The sequence below is a fragment of the Budorcas taxicolor genome, chromosome 5 (genome assembly GCF_023091745.1).
Source record: "Budorcas taxicolor isolate Tak-1 chromosome 5, Takin1.1, whole genome shotgun sequence".
Classification (NCBI taxonomy): Eukaryota; Metazoa; Chordata; class Mammalia; order Artiodactyla; family Bovidae; genus Budorcas; species Budorcas taxicolor.
This window is the reverse complement of record NC_068914.1, coordinates 149034894-149059848: the sequence shown is the minus strand read 5'-3', so window position 1 is coordinate 149059848 and position 24955 is coordinate 149034894. Positions and strand designations below refer to the sequence as shown.

At 44.5% G+C, this 24955-nt stretch overlaps 2 protein-coding genes across 2 annotated transcripts in view; one reads left to right on the top strand and one right to left on the bottom strand.

Moving 5' to 3' along the window:
- The window catches only part of DYRK4 (dual specificity tyrosine phosphorylation regulated kinase 4), a 45086-nt gene extending 42801 nt beyond the window's left edge, over nucleotides 1-2285 (top strand). Inside the window, exons 14-15 of the mRNA XM_052640633.1 lie at nucleotides 727-902; nucleotides 2041-2285. Of these exons, the coding sequence (XP_052496593.1) occupies nucleotides 727-902; nucleotides 2041-2285 (421 nt within the window). The remainder of the gene's footprint in view (nucleotides 1-726; nucleotides 903-2040) is intronic.
- Nucleotides 2286-5928: 3643 nt separating this feature from the next.
- On the bottom strand, nucleotides 5929-23323 carry AKAP3 (A-kinase anchoring protein 3). Its single transcript, XM_052641499.1, has 3 exons — nucleotides 23228-23323; nucleotides 12942-15272; nucleotides 5929-6084 (listed from the first exon to the last, which is right to left on the bottom strand). Exons 1-3 carry the CDS (start codon nucleotides 23321-23323, stop codon nucleotides 5929-5931), a joined length of 2583 nt encoding a protein of 860 aa, XP_052497459.1.
- Nucleotides 23324-24955: the final 1632 nt, after the last annotated feature.

Below are 24955 nucleotides of genomic sequence, written 5' to 3'. Positions count from 1 at the left end.
TCAAATATATTTTGTTACTACATTAGAAGTTTGGATTATCACCAAGTCCCCCTTACAATCTTAATATTCTAGCATTCTTTAATTTTCTTTGTGATGTATTTGGAGGTGCAAATTCCAAAGTTTGGGAATAGCAATTAAGTATCTTTTCATTTTGGTGTTCTTAGTATATTAAATCCTGAAGTCCATTGGTTTAGATGTTCTATACTATTTCTTGTAAGGGAATTGTTAGGAACTCTGGAAGCCTTGGGCTCTGAGATTTTCCTTGGCTTGTCATACACATTTTCTAAAAAGATCACTTCTACTTGTTGCTTCCAGGTACTTCAAAATGAGGGCTTCCCTGGTGGCTCAGCAGTAAAGAATCCGCCTGCAATGCAGGAGACCTGGGTTCAGTCCTTGGGTCAGGACGATCCCCTGGAGGAGGGCATGGCAACCCACTCCAGTATTCTTGCCTGGAGGACTCCATGGACAGAGGAGCCTGGTAGGCTACAGTCCATGGGGTCACAAAGAGTCAGACACACACACACACACACACACACACACTTTAACATTGTATGTCATAATCTCTGTTCTGTGATATCTCTGAGTTACAACATTGCTTAAATGGGTTCTGTAAAAATGAACCATCTTTATATTTTATTTAAGTTCTTTATTGGGGTCTTTGAGAGTATTTCATTATTAAAAAGGGAAATAGAGCCCTAACCGGTCCTGGGCTTTGTTGGTGTGTAGCTGGGAGCCCTCTCTTCGCATGACCCCTGACCAGGCGCTCAAGCATGCTTGGATTCATGAGCCTCGGAACCTCAAATCTCGGCCCAGGCTTCAGACCTTGAGGAAAATGAGTCTCTGTTTCCCCTCTGAATCCAGGAAGGACAAGGTTCAAGTACAGCATCACTCTGGCAAAAAAGGTACAGCCTCTCGAATAGCCCATTCTGTCTTCATAATCCCAGGGAGTCAGGTGGCTCTGGAGGACCACATGTCAGTTTCTCTGAGCTCAGCCTTGGTTAATTACTCTGGTTTCCTCACCACCAGCCGGACATTCCTTTCTTTTTTTTTTTTAAAGATTGTCGTTATTGAATTTGTTACAACATTGCTTGCTTCTGCTTTTTTTGTTTGTTTGTTTTGAATTTTGGCTGCGAGGCATGCGGGATCCTAGCTCTCCAACCAGGAATCTAACCCACAGCCCCTGCACTGGAAGGCAAAGTCCTAACCACTGGACCTCCAGTGGCAGTCCTGGCCTGCCATTTCTTCATTTGGGAATTTTCCTCTTTCAGGAAACTTGGTTGTGGCTAGGTTCTCCTTTTGAATCCCCTCTCATCATTAAGAATTTCCATTTTGCTCCTATCTTCAATTCTCTTTCCTCTCCTTTTCTTTCAATCTATCCTCCTGTGCGTACCCTATAATTACCTTTTGAATTTTTACCAGACAGATTACAAAATTATGCAAATATCTTTTATCTGCAATCTAACCTCAGGGTTATGTACTTGATCACTGGAGTCAGGATATCTGGGATAAATTCTGGCCCCACCACTCACCGGGAGTGAGCCCTTGGGCAATTTACTTAACCTCTCTGTTCCTCAGTTTCTCCATTTATGAGAATGAGAGTAAGGCTGATTCTGTCTAGCTGCAGGAAAGAGTGAAGGAATCAGTGACTGTCAAGAGCCTAGAATGATGGGCTTCCCCTGAGGCTCAGTGGTAAAGAACCCACCTGCAGGAGATGCAGGAGACCTGGGTTTGATCCCTGGGTCGGGAAGATCCCCTGGAGAAGGGCATGGCACCCCACTCCAGTATTCTTGCCTGAAGAATCCCATGGACAGAGGAGCTTGGCGGGCTACAGTCCGAGAGGTTGCAAAGAGTCAGACAGGACTCAGTGACTGAGCACGCATGCTTAGAAGGATGTCTTGCACGTAGAATGTGCTTTACCAATGAACTGTTTTTGTATCGTTACCACCAGGGTTTCCCAGAAGTGATTCAGAACCTGTTGGACAGTTAGAACATAACTCACGTTTGAACACTTACTTGTTCCCGCTGTCTTCTCCTTGGCAGATGTGGTCCTCCCAGCAGAGGCTAAAGACAAAATAAAAGATGGCGCCACCAAACAGGATGAGAATCCAGGCAATCAGCGAGGCTCTGGCCAGCACACGGCCGAGGTGATCCAGCTGCCTCATCTGGCAGAAGCTTCCAGAAAGCCAGAGGCGGCTGTTGGGCTCGTGGAGTCCAAGACCTCCGTGAGACAACAGAACAAAAAGTCCTCCCCCAAGAACACAAATGCTTTACCGCCTATTGTGTGACCCAAGCGGAGGGTGTGTCTGCTCTTCCCCCCGACCGTGATTTGTATTAGAGACAGTGCTTATATTGTACAATACTTAAGATGGTTGTTTTTTTTTTTTTTTTTAACCCATAAAGGTTTGTTTAAAAAAAAAAAAAAAAGGACCTCTATTCACCTGGCTGATTGGCATGATTTCTGTGATGAGGGATTGGAAAGAATAACCTTGCACCCAGGCTTCTTCCTTATGCCCAATCAACAATGGGTGCATGGGGTAGGGTGGGGGTTGGGGGGTGGAGAGGATGTTACTGACCAGAGTTCTTGGCCCTCCCCAATAACTAGAAATTGACTGGAGGCCAGAGAGGAAATTCAGGCAAAGTTTTATTGGGGTCCCTGCTGCTGGAGTGGGGGGCGAGCACAAACAGCAGATTCCCTTGCTCACTCCCTGGGTCCTTAAGTGTGGGGTAAGGGTACAGGGTATGGGTATGTCCAGGGTTTGGGCTGGAGGAGTGGCTTGCCCATCTCTTAGGTGGTGGTGTGGGCAGGGGATATGCTCAGCACCCTGCTTTTGCTCCTGACCCCCTGTTTTGGCTCCAGGCTCTTCAAAAGTGACAGTGTGTTGGTCTCTTTGTATCTTTTGGGTCCAGAATTTGCCCCCAACTGAGCATACACATGGTTATTTTTAGTCCCATACAGTTTCTTTGTATTTTGTTGCTGGAGGAGAGATGTGTCCAGGTGCAAACTCCGCAACTAAGGGTCCCAGGTCCTGGTCTGTCTCAGGGAGAGAGCTAAGTGCTCAGTGTTACAGCATCACTAGTAAAAGTGAAAGTGTTAGTTGCTCAGTCATGTCTGACTCTCTGTGACCCCATGGACGGTAGCCCACCAGGCTTCTCTGTCCATGAGATTCTTTAGGCTTTTCAGTCGAGTACTGGAGTGGGTTGCCATTTTCTTCTCCAGGGGATCTTCCCGACCCAGGAATTGAACCTGGGTCTCCTGCTTTGCCAGCTTCCCTGGTGGCTCAGAGGTTAAAGCGTCTGCCTCCAATGCGGCAGACCTGGGTTTGATCGCTGGGTCGGGAAGATCCCCTGGAGAAGGAAATGGTAACCCACTCCAGTATCCTTGCCTGGAGAATCCCATGGACAGAGGAGCCTGGTAGGCTGCAGTCCATGGGGTCGCACAGAGTTGGACACGACGGAGCGACTTCACTTCACTCCTGCTTTGCAGGGAGATTCCTTACCTTCTGAGTCACCAGGGGAGCATCACTAAGAGTACTAACAGAGCAGCATCACTAAGAGAAGCCTAAATAACAGTCAACTTCCCCCTCTTGCCCGGGTTAACCTATGCCAGTTAGAATTCTGGTCTGGGAATGACTGCAGCCAAGTTCCAACTCATTTAAACAACAGGGCATTTATTGGTTTTCATGACTGTGGGGAATCAGGATGGGTAAACGGGGACACGGCAGGAATTCAGACAAGATCATGGAGCTCAGATGCTCTCGCCCCCTCTTAGTCTTGCTTCATTTATGGTTGACTTCATTCTGAAGAGAAGCTCTGCCCAGGAGTTAAGATGACCACTATCATCCCATCAAAAGTAGCAGTTTTCCTGCTAGTAGGAAAGTCTCAGAAGTAATTGGATTTGAACCCATCACTGCGTCTGAGATATTGGGGTCCTCCAGTTGGCCAGCCAGGATTACAAGCCCTATGACTGATGCTTCTGTAAGACCACGTGGAGCAGGAGATGACAGGTTTCCCGAAGGTCGGAAGATGAGCAAGCTACAGGATGTGTCCACTCGCCCACCACCTGCCCTTCTAGTCTGCCTACTGAACCCACAGTCTGTAATTACAGTACAGATAAATGTGTGCAAGTCAGAAACAACCTGGGATATATACCTGGCTTCACAGTTTTCATTTTAATCACTGTGTAATAGTCCATGAAGGGAGACATTGGGTGATTGAAGCCATTGGGTTCGGGTGAGATCACCTGGGGAAGATGATTGAGAACAGTGGAGGGTCAAGAGGGTCAAATCCTGGGAGAGAGAAACATGTAAGGGGTTGAGTAGAGCCCCAGAGAGATGCAGAAAAATAGGAAACCTAGAAGCCAGAGGAGGAGGAAGTTTCTAGAAGGAAGGAAGGAGAATGTAAAATTGCTGGAGAACATATAATTCAGAAAGTGCTTCTAAAGTGGGGTGATGTGGACATAAAGTCAGAGCAGTGTCCTAACAGGTGACTTCTCCCACGTCTTCTATCAGGAGAGGTACAGGACTAGCCATTGAACTCAGGTCCTCTGGGCCTTTTTGGACCCCGAGAGTCTGCAACCAAGGATAAAGGTGAGATGGACAGTTCTGGGGAGATAGGACAAGGAGCCAGGTCCTGGTAGCCTAATTTAAAGGATTCAGATTGGATATTGAAAAGTACGTACATGGTTACAAAGGGCTGAAATAACTCTTGACAAACTGTGGCTTATTTAGAGACCCCTTTAAAGCAGGGAAGCTACAAAGGGCTGAAATAACTCTTGACAAACGGTGGCTTATTGAGGGACCCCTTTAAAGCAGGGAAGTCACAAGTCACTGATGGGTCGATGGGAAGTATGTATCCATAGACAACAGGCCCACCAGCGTTTGGCTGGGCTCTCCGGCAGGCAGTACTTTTACTCTGCTAACCATTGGACTCTTTTTCATTCCTGAGACTGCTTCTTCTTGTTGTCCCATTGAGGCTTCCCAGGTCTCGAACCGACTAATTGGAAAAGACCCTGATGCTGAGAAAGACTGAAGGCGGGAGGAAAAGGGGACAAACAGAGGATGCGATGGTTGGATGGCATCACTGACTCAATGGACATGAGTTTAGGTAAACTCTGGGAGTTGGTGATGGACAGGGAGGCTTGACGTGCTGCAGTCCATGGGGTTGCAAAGAGTCGGATACAAATGAGCAACTGAACTGACTGAGGTCTCGCTAGGAGTAAAGAACTGGCCTGCAAACTTAGGCAACATGATGAGACATGGGTTTGATCTCTGGGTCGGGAAGGTCCCCTGGAGTAGGAAATAGCAACCCACTCCAGGATTCTTGCCTGGGAAATCCCATGGACAGAGAAGGCTGGTGGGCTATATGTGGTTGCAAGAGTCAGACATGACTGTAGTGACTTGGCATGCATGCAAGAGGTTAAATAATAAAGGACATTCTCCTTGAAGAGACTTAATTGACCATAGCTCTGTGGCTCAGACGGTAAAGCGTCTGCCTGCAATGTGGGAGATCCAGGTTTGATCCCTGGATCAGGAAGATCCCCTGGAGAAGGAAATGGCAACCCACTCCAATACTCTTGCCTGGAGAATTCCATGGACTGAGGAGCCTGGTGGGCTACAGTCCATGGAGTCACAAAGAGTCGGACATGACTGAGCGATTTAGCACGCAGGCGTTGGTCCCATTGGATCCCAAGGAAACCAAACACTCGGAGCCATTTATTTGTAATTTTTATTTTACGTCCTTGCTCGCACGGACAAGAATATCTGCAAAATCCAGGGACTAGCGCACAATGACGTGTCTTAGATGTAAGTGGTATGAAGATAATGTTGGGGCTCTGTGAGGAGACGGGAAAGGGGGGCTGCGGCAGTGAGGACGGAGGGAGGGGTGAGGGCAGGGCCCACTGCGGGAAAGAGGGGCGGCGGCGGGCTCCCATCACAGGTTCACCATCAGCCAGTCCAGCAGCTGCAGCCGTGTGACGTTGCCCACCGCCTCGTCCAGCTGTCGCTCCTTCTCGTACTGCAGCACCGACCGTAGAACCTCACCTACGCTGCGCCCCTTTTCCACGGCGGCTGCCGAGAGCTGAAGTAGCTGAGGGAGGGAAGGAAAGCGGAAGTCGAGGAGGCAGAGCATCCCAGCGAGGGTCCAGCGGGGCCTTCAAGGCCAGCGAGCAGGGGGCGGTCCCCGGCCGCTGGAGGGCCTCCAGGGAGATGCTGAGACTACTTCCAAAACCGAGACACTCGCTGGCTTGTCTGACAAAAGAAAGTGGGTTCCATCGCCCTTCATTTAAAGGACAACCCCATGTCCGTGATATGGAAGATGTCCCACAAAGACTAAAGCTTCCTGCTTCCAGTGGCTGTTTGGTCAGTGGTGTTCATGCCTTCTAAGGATTCTGAAGTTCTTAAGCTCACTGTAACATCATAAAATGGGCTCCCATCACCGCCCAGAGACCAACACAGACAGGAGAGAAAGAGCCATAGGATAATGTAGATGCTGCTTTCTCAGCCCCGTAGGCCAGAGAGCCCTGGGATGATAGAGCAGGAAGGTGACTCAAAGATGCATTCAACCCCCATGAAAATGTTGCCCGGAGAGGTGACAGTTATCAGTGATACAGTGCCAGAAGTCAGCGGAGGCACTGCTCATACCCAAGTCTCTGAACCCTATGTTTAATCCTCTTACCAGGCATAAAATGAGAAAAGCCCAAGCAAGAATTCTATATGAGCCCAGTATATTGCCATTCATCTGGAATCTGTGTGGCAACAAATGAACCAGCTTTCCATTTTGTGAGTTCTGCAACTGACTCTATGAGAAGTTCAAAGGGCAGATTAACAGGCCAAGTATCAGGTGCTTTCTCAGGGGAAATTCCAGGCAGAAACTGAAGTGCATAAGGATACTCTTGAAACAGATGGAAAGACAAGTCTCCGCAAAGAGGAGACAGAACGAAGACTCATTGTACAGCTGGTTACTGTACAGTTAAAAATGGTCATTGTACGGCTAAACAATAATACCAAATCCAAAATGAAGACTAAATAGATGGAGATGAGTAAGGAAACACAGGAAAACCAAAGACAGAGCAATAGAAATTAACTGTATTGAACAGTGTAAGAGATAGATTAAACCTCCTTCAAAAAGATTGAGAAAATAAGCAGAGTTCAGGGGCCTGTGGGACAGTTCCAGAGGGTTTTACATTTATGTCCTTAGAGAAGAAAAAGGGTAGTGCAGAAATACATTTAAAGAAATAATGCATGAAAGCTTCCCCAATTTTCTAACAGACATACAGACAAATTCAAGAAGCATAGTGAACTTGAAATATGATGAACCCCCATAATTCACTTCAAGACCTGTCACCATCAAATTGCTGAAAACTAATACATTGGCCACCTGCTGCAAAGAGCTGACTCATTTGAAAAGACCCTGATGCTGGGAAAGATTGAGGGCAGGAGGAGAAGGGGACGACAGAGGATGAGATGGTTGGATGGCATCACTGACTCAGTGGACATGAGTCTGGGTAAACTCCAGGAGTTGGTGATGGACAGGGAGGCCTGGCGTGCTGCGGTTCATGGGGTCGCAAAGAGTCAGACACGTCTGAGCGACTGAACTGAACTGAAAGAAAAAGAGGAAGAGATCTAAAAGTGGCCAGGGACAAATGGCACAGTATACATGAGGGAACAGCAGTGCCAATGACAGCGAATTTCTCATCAAAACCCAGAGAGGACAGAGGAGTGAAACAGCACTTTCTAAGCACTAAAAGAAAAGAACTGTCAAACCAGAATTCTATGTCCAGCAAACATATGCCTCAGGAATGAAGGTCAAATAAAACTTCAGATTAAATTAAGATAATTCATCGCCAGAAAAATGCGTTCTGTTTCCTTGCACAGAAAGAAAATGGTATCAGAAAGAAACTGGGAACATGAGGAGCAAACCAACAACAACAGAAATGGTAAAAATCTCAGGATAAATGATGAACGATTTGTCTCCATTCTTTAAAATATGATTTTATGGTTGAAAGCAAAAATAATATTGCCTAAGGATTTTAGGCAATAAAATTAAATAGATTTTAGGCAGCTAATTACATAAAATAATGGCAGTCTCAGGCAGAAGGGTGAAGGGCCCCATAGGGCGGGAAGATTTCTACATTCTAGCCTAAGTGGTCACTGTTGACTCTAAGTAGACTCTGACAAGTTAAGTATGTGGATTGTGGTACCCAGAGAAACCACTAAAAAACTACACAAAGAGATATAGCAAAACACAACAGATGGGTTAAAAGGGAACACTGAAAAATGTTTAAAAATAATTCAAAAGAAGACAATAAAAGGAAAAGCAGGCTAAACATAACTAACTGTTCTATCACTGGGTTGGGAAGATCCCCTGGAGAAGGAAATGGCAACCCGCTCCAGTATTCTTGCCTATGGGGTCGCAAACAGTTGGACAACGACTAAGTGACTAACACTTTCACTTTCACTTGGCCTCTTCCTGCTAAACCCCCCTCCTTTCCCAGGCATTGCCAAATGTCCCTTAGGGGCAAAACTGCCTCCAGCAGAGGACAGTGGAGCTAGGCAAAGATTTATTTGATATGACATATCTCAAGTGCAAGCAATGAGGTAAAAACTAAACTAGATGTCATTGTTAAGAACTTCTGCTCCTTGAAACACTCCATTAAGTGGAAAAAAAAAAAAAAAAAAAAAAAAGCTCCAGAGAGAGAAAGTATTTGCAAAATATATATATCCGGTGAAGGACCTGTATCCAGAATACATCGAGAATTCTTGTAACTAACAACCCAGTCAAAGTATGGACAAAAGATTTACGATTTACGTAGACAACTCACCAAAGATTATATATGAATGGCTAATCAGCACAGAAAAAGATGCTCAACATCTTGTCATTTTAATGTATGTATGTCAAATTAAATCCACAATCAAAAACCACTATAACAGTTATAATGAGAAACAGAACAGAATAATGTTGATGAGGATATGGAGAAATTGAAATCAACGAAATTGCTGGTCGGAATATAAAATGGTACAGCTTCTTTGGAAAATAGTTGAACAGTTTCTTAAGAAATTATACTTACCATAAAATGCAACAGTTACAGTCCTCGTCACCCAGGAGAAGTGAAAATGTATATCCATACAAAGACTTGTATGTGACTGTTCATAGAGGCATTAATCATAATAGCAAAATAATGGAAATAACCCCAATGTCCATTAATTGGTGAGTCAATAGAGAAAACATATACAATGAAATTCTATTCAGCAATAAAAGGAATGAACTGCTGACACATACTGCAACATGGATAAACCTCAAAAACCTTATGCTAATAGTGGAGAGTCATATGTAAAAGGCTACATACTTTATGACTCCACTATTTTCTAAAATGAAAGGCAAATCTGTAATGACGGAAAGCAGGTTGATGGTTACCAGTGGCTGGGGGTGAAACTGAGAAACATAGCCTAGAAAATTCTGAGACAGAGAAATAAGGAGTCTCTAGTCCTATCAATATGAAGGCATATGACAGAATTACAATAATTAAAGCAATATGCTATTAAAATAGTATTAAACTTAGTAAGAACAGATGAATGACTCAATGGAATAGAACAGAAAGCTTAGGGAAAAAACAAAGACATATAGGTATCTGGAAAAAAATAAGACTGAATTCCTATGTCACACCTTGTATAAAAATGAATTTGAAATGGATCAAAGCCTTAAACATTTTTAAAAAAATCATAATTGTGCTAGGAGAAAGAACACACGGGAAAGTTTTGTTACTATCTTGTAGTGGAGAATGTTTTCCAAAATATGACATAAAATCTAGAAAAACTAAAATATGAACTATCATATTTGACCATGTAAACATTTAAAATAATTCTTCATGGCAAAAGCAACAAAATGAAACATCAATCAAAAGTCAAATGATTTAAAAAATCATATGTAATATCACAAAGGCTATTTTCCTTGTATTATGTAAAACTCTCACAGATCCGTAAGAAAAAGACCAACAACCTAGCAGAAAAAAAATGGGCAGAGTTTACAAACAAATGATTCATCCATGAAAAAGGAAATTCAAAAACGGCTCTTAGGAACTTCCCTGGTAGCTCAGTGGCTAAGATACTGAGCTCCCAAGGCAGCGAACCTGGGTTCGATTCCTTGTCTGGGAACTAGATTCCAGATGCCACAACTAAAAGTTCACAAAAAGGGCTCAGTGCAGCCAAATAAATATTTTTAAAAACCAAAAATGGCTCTTAAACACATGAAAAAGTATTCACCCTCATTCCTAAAAAGATAAGTGCAAAGTAAGGCAACACTTGGTAAAGACCAAAAGTTTGGCATGGACCGTAGGTTAGTTACTATGTGGGAAACAGGTGCTCTCCTTTTAATTTAATAGGTGTTGGAATTGGTGCACCCTGGAGAAGGAAATGGCAACCTGTTCCAGTATTCCTGCCTGGGAAATCCCAGGGTCAGAGGAGCCTGGTGGGCTACAGTCCATGGAGTCGCAAAGATTCAGACACGACTTAGCAACTAAACAAATATGTATTAACTTGTATGCTGCATAAGTATTTTTGGAAAGATAAACAAGAAATTGATCAGAATGGTTTTCTCCAGGGAGGGCAATGGAATGGGGAGATAAAAATGAGAAAAAGTCCTTAATTTTAATTGTGCATTTTGTGTGTGTGTGCCTTTGGATTTTGAAGTATGCACACATTACCGATTCAAAAATGGATACAGGGACTTCCATGGAGGTCCAATGGTTAAGCCTCCTCACTGTCAATACAGGGGGCCTGGGTTCCATCCCTGGCCGGGGAACCATGATCCTATATGCTGCAGGGCATGACCAACAGTTTTTTAAAATGGATACAAATTTGTTTAAGGGAATTGGGCTCATGGATATGCTGGTATGACCAGATTTAATCACCAGCATTAGCATGAAAATAGTTGCCTATATTAACTAAGTCTCTTTCCCCCTCAAAATTCGCAACTTTTTTATTTACATAATTTCTTTGATGTATATGCCATCCAACTTTTCTTAAAAATATGCTGCTGCTCAGGACAAATCTACTCACTAGGTGACATTTGCATGTGCTGTTGCCCATGTTTCCCATTCTTTTCCTTGAAGAAAATGTGTGTGTGTGTGTGTGTGTGTGTGTGTGTGTGTAGAAGGAAGCCTGCAAGTCTATTGTCTCATTCTAGAGAATTGTATCATAGACATTCTAATTCAAAATAATCTAAAACTAGAATGTATTATGATTGTTACATAGGATGAGGTAGACTTAAAAGATGGTGTCAGAACAAAGCCTGTTTCACACACTGTACATGTGAAAGCTATGCTTCTTTTTAGATTTTTTCATTAGTCTAAAGCTTTCCTGAATATTGGCACCTCTGCTAATTGCAACTTATGAAAATAATTTGGTGGCTCAGAGAGTAAAGAATCTGCCTGCCATGTAGGAGACCTGGGTTGGATCCCAGGGTTAGGGAGATCCCCTGGAGAAGGGAATGGCAACTCACTCCAATATTCTTGCCTGGAGAATCCCATGGATAGAGGAGGGTGGCAGGCTAGAGTCCATGGGGTCACAGAGAGTCAGAAATGACTGAGTGACTAGGCACACACACACAGAATAATTTGTTTTACAGACTGGAAAAACTGTGAACAGACAGAACTTGCCAAGTAAGTACTCTTAGGGATAAATCAAAGATTGGATCTCCATGTTCTGTCCTCTGGCCCAATGTGGAACAGGCACACAGATCAACTGGGGGTTTTGCTAAAGGTTCTGATTCAGTAGGTTAGGAGTGGAGCCTGAGGTTCTGCACTTGGCAACGCTGTTGGTGTACAGACATGCAAGGAACAAGCCTACCGAGTCCTGTTGCTGCAAAAGGAGCAAGTCGACAGGAGAGACAATTTCTTGTTTAAGCCGAGTATAGACTATTCTGTGTGCAGTACAGTCCTGTGTCTTCCTGGTCATCAGATACACCAAGTAACCCAGTTATAAGTGCTACTAACCCCGTGCATCAAACAGAGAAAGCCTCTTCCTCCATATCCTCTGGTTTCTAAGAAGATGGGTGCTTTTTATAATAACCCCAGCCTCTGGTGCCACCTCCTATTACTTAATTGGTAAATGTCATTGTTCCACTTCTCTTAATTGAGAGGAAGTAATATTGAAAAAAAAAAAAAAAAAAAACCCTGAGAGAGAGAAAGAGAGAGAGACTGTGTATATTGTGGGGGTGGCCTCTTAATTCCCCCTCATTAGCATGGAGCACCAACTATGTAAACAAAAGCTTCCCAGACTCAAAATTTCCCTTCCATGAGCAGTTTTGAGGCCTAAATTGGGAGAAGAAAGAAGGTAGAAAGCACACTTACCTTTATCAGGAAGAACAATAATAAGCTGATTTTTCTGTCTGCCTTATTCTTTAGTCTTACTTACCAATTGATTCAGAACTTAGGGTGAGGGGAAGGTGGATGCTATTTATTGAATCCCTTCAAATCCCCAGTGGCTCCTAGATCACCAGCAAGGAGAGGTATGATGGGCTTGAAAACACCATGAATCTAAACCCTTCACCCCCAGCCAACAAACACATCCCTGGGACGCTTCCCAGCATTTCCTTCTCATTCTTTGGGCAAAGCTGTCCTACCCAGAGTTCAGTCTGAGCCCAGACCTTACTCTGATTCTTTTACCAACTCACTTGGAGGCTCCTTATTTGTGCATTCCCATCTAGATACACAGAAAGAAAGAGAGAGAGAGAAAAAAAAGTGTATCTTCTTTTCCCTTTGACACACCTCTTGGGCAAAATCTAGTTTTAATTTACCCATTGGCTAGGCTATGAGTTTTGAGCTTCGAATGTTTCCTGTTCCCATCCTACCCTTCTTGGGGCTATCTTCCCATTTAGAAAGAAAAAGCACTTAAAACCCTAATTAACCCTAATCAATCTTCTCCAAACCCCTGGCTCTACCGCCTTACCTTCTCCTGGATTCCTTCGTCGTCACCGGCAAAGTACAGAATAGGGACGTTGAGCTCAGAGGCAGCTACCCACTGAAGAACGGCTTGGAGCTGCTTGTTCTGCACTGTGTCTGTCAGGTTGTGGTTGCTGACAATCACTTTGGGTGCTGTGCACCCTTCGGGGGGCTGTGCTGATAGACTCCTCAGTTCGTTGTGGATAGCCTGATAGGCATTCTGTAGGAGCGTCTCTGCAGTCCCTGTGCCCTTGGTGGACAAACACTCATATAAACTCTCTGGGAAGGCTGACGTCGGCCTGCTGGCATCCCCGGACTTGTCGTCTCCCAATTCTGCCAACGGAGAGTCGCAGGACTTGGCAATGATGAGACACAGCTTCATCACTGAGTCCATCAGATGGTCTACCATCTGCCCGTTCATGCGGCTGTCAAGTTTGTTAGCCACCATCTTGGTGAGCCCTGCAAAAGCACCCCCAGGCTCATCACATTCATTTAATTTGGCAGGAGAAGGGGTGGCGGGTCTTTCATACTGGGGGCTGTCTTCCTTGGCTGCCTTGGGATCACAGCTATGGTCGCTCTTGAAAATGGTCTCACTGAGCAAGTTCCGGATAAAGTTGAAGAAAACGCTCATTAGGTCCTTCTTCTCCACTTCTTCTGGGTCAGCTCCCACTCGGGGAGACCGGAGGGTGGACTCATGGGAAACGGCCGGGGACTTCATGGGATACAGGTTGGAGGTGCCGGCAGCTTCGAGGAAGCTCTGTGCATCCATGTTCCCTCCCTGGGCCAGGTGGTACTGGATCAGAAGTAAGGCAGACACAAGCAGGTCCTTGGCCCAGGAGTCTGAGTCGCACAGAAAATTCTCAGGTTTTTCTGGGCACTGCATAGGGAGGCTGAAGTGGCAGGGGTCAAAAGGGAACGCCAGGGGAAAGTCCGGCACAGGTTTACAGTGTCTTTTGGGAGTTACGAAGGGTGAGCCCTGGAGGCATGAAGGTATGCCTTCCTTCTGCTGGCTGTTGTGCCACAGGGTCAGCCCCTCTTTGATAATGTGTTCCCCCACAGTCTCCACACAGGACTTCTCGGGTTTGGGCGTGGGGGTGCATACTTTCTCCCTCACTTTACCTTCTGTTTTCATGGAGGCGAAGTCGACGTTTCGGTGTTTAGGATCACCCATCCCTTTCATAGAGACGAGGGAGTAACTTTCAGACTTATCCTTGGTTTTCCTGACTGTCTCCGGGGTTTTCTTGGCAAATATCACCGAGTAGAGTTTCCCCAGCATGGCGTCCATGATGTCCGTGGCCTTCTGGCTTCCATGAGAGAAGAAGCTTCTTTTCACGGCTGAGACAAAGTCCGTGTCCGTCATGAGGCTCCCCGTGACGTTGTGGAGGTTCTTCATGAAGGAGTCGATGAGGTCGGAGACCACCTCTTTGGCATGCTTGATCAGGACCCTCTTCAGCACGATGGTGGCAATGGTCGTGTCCTTCACCTGGATCTTCAGGGTCTTCATGATGGAGACCATCATGTCGGACACCACACTGTTGGCGTAGGTCATGATCCCTTGACTGACAGAAGTTGTGAAGTCATCGGGCCTTTCATGTCCTCTGAACATCTTTCTCTCCGCCGGTAAGGTCCTTCCTCCCTCTTTGGCGTCCCCCGCATTACGAGATTCGAATACTTCCTTGTAGAAGAAAGACTTCTTAGAGCTAGGCCTGTCCTCTGGGCCCCTGGCTCCCTTGCTGGTCTCCTTGATCTTCAAAGTGCTTTTGTATTTTAAATTAGGGGGGCTCTGTAATGTCCCCGAGGCTCTGTCACCAGAGCCCGGAGCCTTATTCGATGGGGTGTTTTTGGAGCACGCAGTGACGGTCTCATTCACCAGCTCCGACGCCACCTTGCTCAGGCTCTTGTTGGGTGGGGGCTCATCCCCCATGTACACTGATTGGTGGACACACCTGTTCTCAGAGCCGTCAATCTTTTCATTGATCTCCTTACGGGCCATGGCAATGACAAGATTTGTGAGGCGGTTGGCGTAGAAGGAGACTTCGTCTACGGAGCTCCCATTACCGGGGTGCGTGCTGGGACCCTGGTGCGGGTTCTCTCTGTGACTCATCTCAAAATGCAGCCTCCCTGGACTGCCCCTGGAGGTGGTGTTGTAATAGTCCACGCAGAAACCTTTGCGTGGGTCTCCTGAGCTGACCATTTCCCTGCCGAGCGATGATTCTCCGGGCTTGAACCTAACGTCTTGGAATCCTGCTGTGCTTTTTTCTAGGTCTCTGCGGAGCCAGCTGAGCACTCTGATGGGATCGTGTGAGGCTTCCTTAAAAACAGACAAGGATTCATCCGACTATAACAAAGTAAAGACACAGGATATTCAGGACAACCTCAAAGAGCAGTCACAAAAATGGTCGCCCGTCTCACGTCTCAACTCCTCCATCAGCCCAACAGATGGAAACAACATTTACTGAGTGCTTAATATATCAGCCTTCCCTAGTGGCTATCAGTAAACAATCTGCCTGCAATGCAGGAGACCAGAGTTCAACCCCTGGGTTGGGAAGATCCCCTAGAGAGGAAAACGGCAACCCATTTCAGTAATCTTGCCTGGGAAATCCCATGGACAGAGGAGCCTAGAGGGCTACAGTTCATGGGGTTGCAAGGGTTGGACATGACTGACTGACTAAACCACCACCACCACCTACTATGTATCAGGCACTGTTCTGAGTACTTTAAAACGAGGACCTCATTTAATATTATTCTGTGTGTGCACATGTGTGCTCAGTTCATGTCTGACTCTATAAGCCCATGGACTGGGCTCCTCTACCTGGATTTCCAGGCAAGGTTATTGGAGTGTGTTGCCATTTCTTCCTCCAGCGGATCTTTCCAACCCAGGGATTGAACTCGCATCTCCTGCAGGCAGACTACCACAGAGCCACCTAGAAAGCCACTATTATTCTGGCAATAAACTTAAATGCTAGCTTTCTTATTATCCACATTTTAACAGAAGAGGAAATTGAAGAACTGAGGGATCCTGTTAGTTACTTACCAGAGGTTAGATAGCTAATCACTGATGGAGGAGGAGTTCCAACTGGACCAATGACTCCTGGGCCCCTGCTCTCAGCCACTGTACTCCGACACCTCTAACGATATAGATCCTTAAGATTTGACCCTCATCAGCTACAGAGTTCAAATCTGCATTAAATCAGATTTTTCATGTTTTGCTATTGATTACTATTTTTATGGTTGATCTGTTTTATTTAGTTAGGTCTCTTATGACAAGTATAGGGCTTCCCTGGTGGCTCAGAGAGTAAAGAATCTGCCTGCAATGATGGAGACCCAGGTTCGATCGCTGAGTCAGGGAGATTCCTCTGGAGAATGGAATGGCAACCCACTCCAGAATTCTTGCTTGGAGAATCTCGTGGACAGAAGAGCCTGGCAGGGTACAGTCCATGGGGTTACAAAGAGTTGGACACGACTGAGCGACTATCACTTTCACTTTCATTACAAGTATAGTTTTCAAAATATCAGAAAATTCAAGGACAGTGGTGCATAATTAATCCCTTTGCTGGGCTACGCAAGCACAATCCTGATATGCTCAATGGCTTCCAGTGGACTACTGGGGATGCTTTTAGGTTAAGAATCTGATGTATAAATGAGGAGTTAATATCTGTGGGACAATTTATTAGTTTTGAGTGAATGCAGAGTCTTTGATGGATGCTAGCTGTGCTAAGCACATGCACATGTTTATATGTTGGCTTAATTTATAATCTTCACTTGAACATAGGCTAAAATAAGAATGTATGTGAAAGTGTCCTATTTACCATCAAATGTAAGGGATCACTGTAACGATTGGAGTTACATCTCTCTGAGGATAACCACAAGTACCGCTGATCTTTAAAGAATAATTTGGTATTTTAAAAGGGGAAAAGGGGACGTGGTAGGGATTGGGAGATTGAGATCGACCATATACGCTATTGATAGTACGTGTAAACCAGACAACTGATGGCAACATACTTACTACACAGCACAGAGAACTCTACTTACTGCCCTGTGGTGACCTGAATCGGAAGAAGATCCAAAAGGGAGAGGGTGTGTGTGTGTGTGTGTGTGTGTGTGTGTGTGTACACACATACACATACACACACTAAGTACTAAGTCACTTCAGTCTTGTCTGACTCTTTGCAACCCTAAGGACTGTAGCCCTCTAGGCTCCTCTGTCCATGAGAGTCTCAAGGCAAGAATACTGGAGAGAGTGGCCATTTCCTCTTCCAGGGGATCTTCCCCACCTAGGGATTGAACTCGCATCTCTTGTGTCTCCTGTATTGGGAGGCGGGTTCTTTACCCCTAGCGCCACCTGGGAAGCCCTGTATATATGCTGCTACTGCTGCTAAGTCGCTTCAGTCGTGTCCGACTCTGTGCGACCCCAGAGATGGCAGCCCACCAGGCTCCCCCATCCCTGGGATTCTCCAGGCAAGAACACTGGAGTGGGTTGCCATTTCCTTCTCCAATGCATGAAAGTGAAAAGTGAAAGTGAAGTCGCTCAGTTGTGTCCAACTCTTAGCGACCCCATGGACTGTAGCCCACCAGGCTCCTCCATCCATGGGATTTTGCAGACAAGAGTACTGGAGTGGGGTGCTATCACCTTCTCTGGTATATATATATACATATATACACACATATATACAGCATCTCACAGCTAGCACATGGTGGGGGCCAGGATTCAAATCCAGTTGACTCTGAAATTGGTTCTCTCCACCCCTACAGTCAACAGTCTACTGTAATGTCTGGATGAACTGGGAAGAAGACAAAAGCAGCTGGACCTCTACAGCCTGGTTTAAGCTGCTTGTGGGCCACAGAACTTGGTTCACAGTCCTCTAAATTGTTCTCCTAATTTGAATAATAGCTACTATAAGGAAATTTGTACTCGAGTAGAAAACTCTGCACAATCTATAGCATATTCCTCCACGTTTTCTGATTCTGATTCTCTTGGAAATACCTGATAACTCTGGAAACTATAGATAACTGTTAGCAATGCAGTATAATTTTTGTCTACACACATGTTAATTCTGACCAGGAAAGAATTGCTGACTTTCTCGCCCACTTTGGAAGATTTCAGTTTGGCTTCCATTTGCACAGTTCATTCCAATACTCCCGATCTACATACAGGCTTTTTTTTTTTTTTTTTTTTTTACTCTCCTTAGAACTGCACCATTAATGAATTAAACAAAATCTCATTAATGAGTTAAATAAAATCTTTCACATGAGTCTATTTTATGTTCATAGGAGAATCATTATTTCACCTTTCTCTGAAAATGATCTTTTAACAGTTTTGCAAATTTGTCAAGATGTCCAGCAGATTTGCTTAACAGAGGTGAAGGTCATCATGGGAGTACTGTACCTGGTGTGTCCTTTCTTGCCTCCCCCAAGATGGTGTTTTAGGCACCATTTTAATTTTCCTCTCTTTTTGCCTAATTTAGTTTTTGATTTTCATTTTAGTCCTTCCACAGCCACCAATCATTGGTGGCAGCAATGCTTGAGAATTTTGGTTTTACTATCTCACCACTTGGTGATTTCTTTAACGGATTAGTGGTTTATAGAGATCTACTCTCTGTTGGTGAGAGACAACAGAAAATCTACTCGGCTAGTATTTTTTGCTCATCTTAAGGCTCAAATCAGTGTGGAACTTAGTGCCCAGTTGGAAGGAGAAGGGTTCTTTAATCTCTGGACAGGGGAGTTTAGTTTTGTATCTCTGACCCTAAGACTCAGCACAGTGTCGGTGCCAGTCATTCATTACTGTCTCTCAAATCCAAGTCGACCCTTTCTAGTCTTGCTTTGTGAGTCGGGAGCTGGACCCTTTAAACATTTCTCCTTGGGTGGCTGGCTTTGTTGGCAGAGGGCACTGGAGGGGCGCTACCTGGTCATCACAGGAGGGAGGGGCTTCCCTTCTGGTCCCCTGTGCCCTCTGGCAAGTGTCTTGAGTGCCACTGGGATGCAGGCTGCTGTCCAGCTGCAGGGCACGCTCTCCAAGGAGATCTGAAGCAGCCTTTGTTGAGGGCAAGGGGACTTCGTGAGCCTTAACTTTCTTCCTCATTCACTCTTTCAGCCTAGGGGTAGTAGCAGCTTTCTGCATTTGCTGCTTCTGGATCTTTTATTAGAGTCCTCTTTCACAGCTTTTAGTAGTTAACTTAGTTAAATACCTCTTACGCCGTCAGTAATTTAATACTGAAAAAACTGACGTGGTGTCCCTTTTCTGATGGGACTCTGACTTAACAGTGCCTGATACTAAGTAAGTGTGGAATAAATGTTTGTTGAAGGATGAGGGCAGAACAATATCACTTAGATGAGAGTTTATATTTCCAAGAATTTTGAGCCATCCTACGCATCTACTCCACGTTCAGGTCAGGACGGGCGGCGGTGAGGAGATATCCCTCATCTAAGGTAAGGAGCAGTGGCTGTGCTTTGCTGGAGCAGCTGTGAAGAGATACCCCATGTCCAAGGTAAGAGAAACCCAAGTAAGACAGTGGGTGTTGCAAGAGGGCATCAGAGGGCATACACACTGAAACTATAATCACAGAAAACTAGTCAATCTAATCACACTAGGACCACAGCCTTGTCTAACTCAATGAAACTAAGCCATGCCCTGTGGGGCCACCCAAAATGGGCGGGGCATGGTGGAGAGGTCTGACAGAATGTGGTCCACTGGAGAAAGGAATGGCAAACCACTTGAGTATTCTTGCCTTGAGAACCCCATGAACAGTATGAAAAGGCAAAATGATAGGATACTGAAAGAGAAACTCCCCAGGTCAGTAGGTGCCCAATATGCTACTGGAGATCAGTGGAGAAATAACTCCAGAAAGAATGAAGGGATGGAACCAAAGCAAAAACAATACCCAGCTGTGGATGTGACTGGTGATGGAAGCGAGGTCCGATGCTGTAAAGAGCAATATTGCATAGGAACCTGGAATGTTAGGTCCATGAATCAAGGCAAATTACAAGTGGTCAAACAAGAGATGGCAAGAGTGAACGTCGACATTCTAGGAATCAGCGAACTAAAATGGATGGATTTAACTCAGATGACCATTATATCTACTACTGTGGGCAGGAATCCCTTAGAAGAAATGGACTAGCCATCATGGTCAACAAAAGAGTCCGAAATGCAGTACTTGGATGCAATCTCAAAAAGGACAGAATGATCTCTGTTCATTTCCAAGGCAAACCATTCAATATCACAGTAATCCAAGTCTATGCCCCAACCAGTAATGCTGAAGAAGCTGAAGTTGAACGGTTCTATGAAGACCTACAAGACCTTTTAGAACTACACCCCAAAAAGATATCCTTTTCATTATAGGGGACTGGAATGCAAAAGTAGGAAGTCAAGAAACACCTGGAGTAACACGCAAATTTGGCCTTGGAATACGGAATGAAGCAGGACAAAGTCTAATAGAGTTTTGCCAAGAGAACACACCGGTCATAGCAAACACCCTCTTCCCACAACACAAGAGAAGACTCTACACATGGACATCACCAGATGGTCAACACCAAAATCAGATTGATTACATTCTTTGCAGCCAAAGATGGAAAAGCTCTATACAGTCAGCAAAAACAAGACTGGGAGCTGACTGAGGTTCATCATGAGCTCATTGCCAAATTCAGACTTAAACTGAAGAAAGTAGGGAAAACCACTAGACCATTCAGATATGACCTAAATCAAATCCCTTATGATTATACAGTGGAAGTGAGAAATAGATTTAAGGGACTAGATCTGATAGATAGAGTGCCTGATGAACCATGGACTGAGGTTTGTGACATTGTACAGGAGACAGGGATCAAGACCATCCCCATGGAAAAGAAATGCAAAAAAGCAAAATGGCTGTCTAGGGAGGCCTTGCAAATAGCTGTGAAAAGAAGAGAAGTGAAAAGCAAAGGAGAAAAGGAAAGATATAAGCATCTGAATGCAGAGTTCCAAAGAAGAGCAAGAAGAGATAAGAAAGCCTTCTTCAGTGATCAATGCAAAGAAATAGAGGAAAACAACAGAATGGGAAAGACTAGAGATCTCTTCAAGAAAATTGGAGATACCAAGGGAACATTTCATGCCAAGATGGGCTCGATAAAAGACAGAAATGGTACGGACCTAACAGAAGCAGAAGATATTAAGAAGAGGTGGCAAGAATACACAGAAGAACTGTACAAAAAAGATCTTCATGACTAAGATAATCACAATGGCATGATCACTCACCTAGAGCCAGACATCCTGGAATGTGAAGTCAAGGGGGCCTTAAAAAGCATCACTACGAACAAAGCTAGTGGAGGTGATGGAATCCCAGTTGAGCTATTTCAAATCCTGAAAGATAATGCTATGAAAGTGCTGCACTCAATATGCCAGCAAATTTGGAAAACTCAGCAGTGACCACAGGACTGGAAAAGGTCAGTTTTCATTCCAATCCCAAAGAAAGGCAATGCCAAAGAATGCTCAAACTACCGCACAATTGCACTCATCTCACACGCTAGTAAAGTAATCCTCAAAATTCTCCAAGCCAGGCTTCAGCAATATGTGAACCGTGAACTCCCTGATGTTCAAGCTGGTTTTAAAAAAGGCAGAGGAACCAGAGATCAAATTGCCAACGTCCGCTGGATCATTGAAAAGCATGAGAGTTCCAGAAAAACATCTATTTCTGCTTTATTGACTATGCCAAAGCCTTTGACTGTGTGGATCACAAGAAACTGTGGAAAATTCTGGGAGAGATGGGAATACCAGACCACCTGACCTGCCTCTTGAGAAACCTATGTGCAGGTCAGGAGGCAACAGTTAGAACTGGACATGGAACAACAGACTGGTTCCAAATAGGAAAAGGAGGACATCAAGGCTGTATATTGTCACCCTGCTTACTTAACTTCTATGCAGAGTACATCATGAGAAATGCTGGGCTGGAAGAAGCACAAGCTGGAATCTAGATTGCTGGGAGAAATATCAATAACCTCAGATATGCAGATGACACCACCCTTATGGCAGAAAGTGAAGAGGAACTAAAAAGCCTTTTGAGGAAAGTGAAAGAAGAGAGTGAAAAACTTGGCTTAAAGCTCAACATTCAGAAAATGAAGATCATGGCATCTGGTCACATCACTTCATGGAAATAGATGGGGAAACAGTGGAAACAGTGTCAGACTTTAATTTTGGGGGCTCCAAAATCACTGCAGATGGTGACTGCAGCCATGAAATTAAAAGATGCTTACTCCTTGGAAGAAAAGTTATGACCAACCTACATAACATATTGAAAACCAGAGACATTACTTTGCCAACAAAGGTCTGTCTAGTTAAGGCTATGGTTTTTCCAGTGGTCATGTATGGATGTGAGAGTAGGACTGTGAAGAAAGCTGAGCGCCAAAGGACTGATGCTTTTGAACTGTGGTGTTGGAGAAGACTCTTGAGAGTCCCTTGGACTGCAAGGAGATCCAACCAGTCCATTCTGAAGGAGATCAGCCCTGGGATTTCTTTGGAGGGAATGATGCTAAAGCTGAAACTCCAGTACTTTGGCCACCCCATGTGAAGAGTTGACTCATTGGAAAAGACTGTGATGCTGGGAAGGATTGGGGGCAGGAGGAAAGGGGGCGACAGAGGGTGAGATGGCTGGATGGCATCACGGACTCGATGGACGTGAGTCTGAGTGAACTCTGGGAGTTGGTGATGGACAGGGAGGCCTGGCGTGCTGCGGTTCATGGGGTCGCGGAGAGTTGGACACGACTGAGAGACTGAACTGAAGTGACTCATCTATAAACTTTGAGAACATTTCTGTTTGAGTCTCTTTCTGTTAGAAGAGTAGTTTTACAACTGTTGCATGTGTTGTTGTTTTTTTTTTAATTAACTGTGGCATATTTCTCCTACTAAGTATCATATTATAGGATTTTTTACCCCTCAAAATTATACGTGGAATTTTTTTTTTTTCTAAAGGAGTTCATTTTCCCCCCAGGAATTTCATCTTCAAAAATAAGAGGTGGTGGGACTTCCCTGGCGGTCTGGTGTTTAAGATACTGCATTTCCACTGCAGGGGGCATGAGTTTGATACCTGGTCAGGGAACTAATTCTTTTTGGTAATTACCCATAATGTTTCACCTAACAAAAATAATAAACCTGCTCGTTATTGTTGCTTAGTTGCTCAGTGGTGCCCGACTCCTTGCGACCCCATGCTGCAGGCAGCATGGCCTAAAATATGATGGAAAAAAAAGAGCTGGAGGTGGAGAGAATAAGGCTACTCTTAATGGCACTTCACATATTCCTAGGTCCATATTTATAAGGAGGCTGACCCTTACCATTTTCCAGTCTTGGGGTTGGCTGTCTCCGGGGGAATAGACGTCAACTTTGCATACTCCATTTTGGCTTTGTAACCAGTCAACCCTATCCGACATCTGGAAGTAGAAAAAAGGAGAAGAATCATCAAAAGGGCTAGTTTCATGGTGGTGAGGAGTAATAAGACAAATGACTGAGATGAGGAAAACAGGAGTGATGCTCTCCACAGACATCTGTCCTGAGAGTTACTTCAGACCCACTTACCTCTGGACCTCTGCATTCTCAGCTCCAAACCACAGAAGGACTTCCTTAGAACATGTATCTCTAGTACAGGACCAGAGGCTGGTGTCTCCTAGAGGTGCTTAATACAGATTTGCTCATGAACAAACCTGAGCATATTCTGTGTCCTAGCTTGACCACCCTTTCACATCTTGGATTTTCAGTATATGCTCGAAGCTCAATTTGATCAAAATAGAATTAACTGACTTTTCCCTCTCTGCTCTTGCCCCCACCAACTTTTCTAAGTAATGTAGGCTTCATTGTAATTAATTTCTAGAGGACTAACTTACTTATATTAGCAGTAAGTCTAGGATGGCTTCCTTAAGAATAATCCCTCTTCCAGTTAGTCAAAAGTCCTGGGGGAATTCTCAGCCTCCATGGTTCCACCAAACTTCTGAATGGTAAGAAAAGGGAGATGTCTTATGCACCATCCAAAGGGCCTTGGAGGTAGTGATGTCCCGGATGATGTTGGTTTTTTTCATAACCCTCCCAACTCTTTGTTCTATTTCCTAATTTCTGTCATGGCACCACCATCTACCTGGTCTTCCAGAAAGCTGGTCTTTATTTCACATGTATTCTTCCATCCCAAGCCTTCCTCTAGCTACTGTTTCTCTTTTTTCTTATTTGTAGTCATTTTTCTTGAAATAATTGCTTATGCTTACTGCTTTTTCTACTTCATCTCACCAGTGAGCACCAAACCCTCATCCATGGGGGATTAGACTGTGGGCTTAGTCTCATCGAATTTCTGCAACACTGCATCTTATCTGATAGTTCTTGGAAACATGACTAATTATCATACTTGCCCACCGATAACCGTCAAGTATGAGAAGCTTCTCTTTGCCCTCTTTTGTCAAGTCAGAATTCCATTATCAGGCCTCCTCACTGAAGTTTCCTTTCTTTTGTTGTAAATGTTGCTTAGGCCTATATTTCTCAATAAACAAGGTGGAATGAGGTGGCCAATTTTTTCTCCTCAGTGCCCCCAAAACATCTTTGTGAATAGACATACATATTTATATCTTGTTTTTAACAAATACACTGGCTTAAAATTCTGTCAAAATAAAGTCCAAAAGCTTATCCTAAATTTTTTTAGACAGTGAAATTATGTCATATAAATAATTGCTTGAAATGAATGGAACATTATTCGTGATTTAACGTCCAGTTAATTGGAAATATTTGATTTAAAGGACTTTAGGTTTTATTTGTGGACGGTAGACATCTCCCCCACAAACAAAACCAACACAACGCAAACACAGATTATACACAATTTAAACTTATTTATATGTGGGTTTCCAGGTGGCTCAGTGGTAAAAAAAAAAAAAAAAAAATCCAGTTCAATCCCTGGATTGGGAAGATCTCTTGGGGAAGGAAATGGCAACCCACTCTGGTATTTTTGCCTGAGAAATCCCATGGATGGAGGAGCCTGGTGGGCTACAGTCCATGGGGTGGCAAAGAGTTGCACACGACTGAGTGAC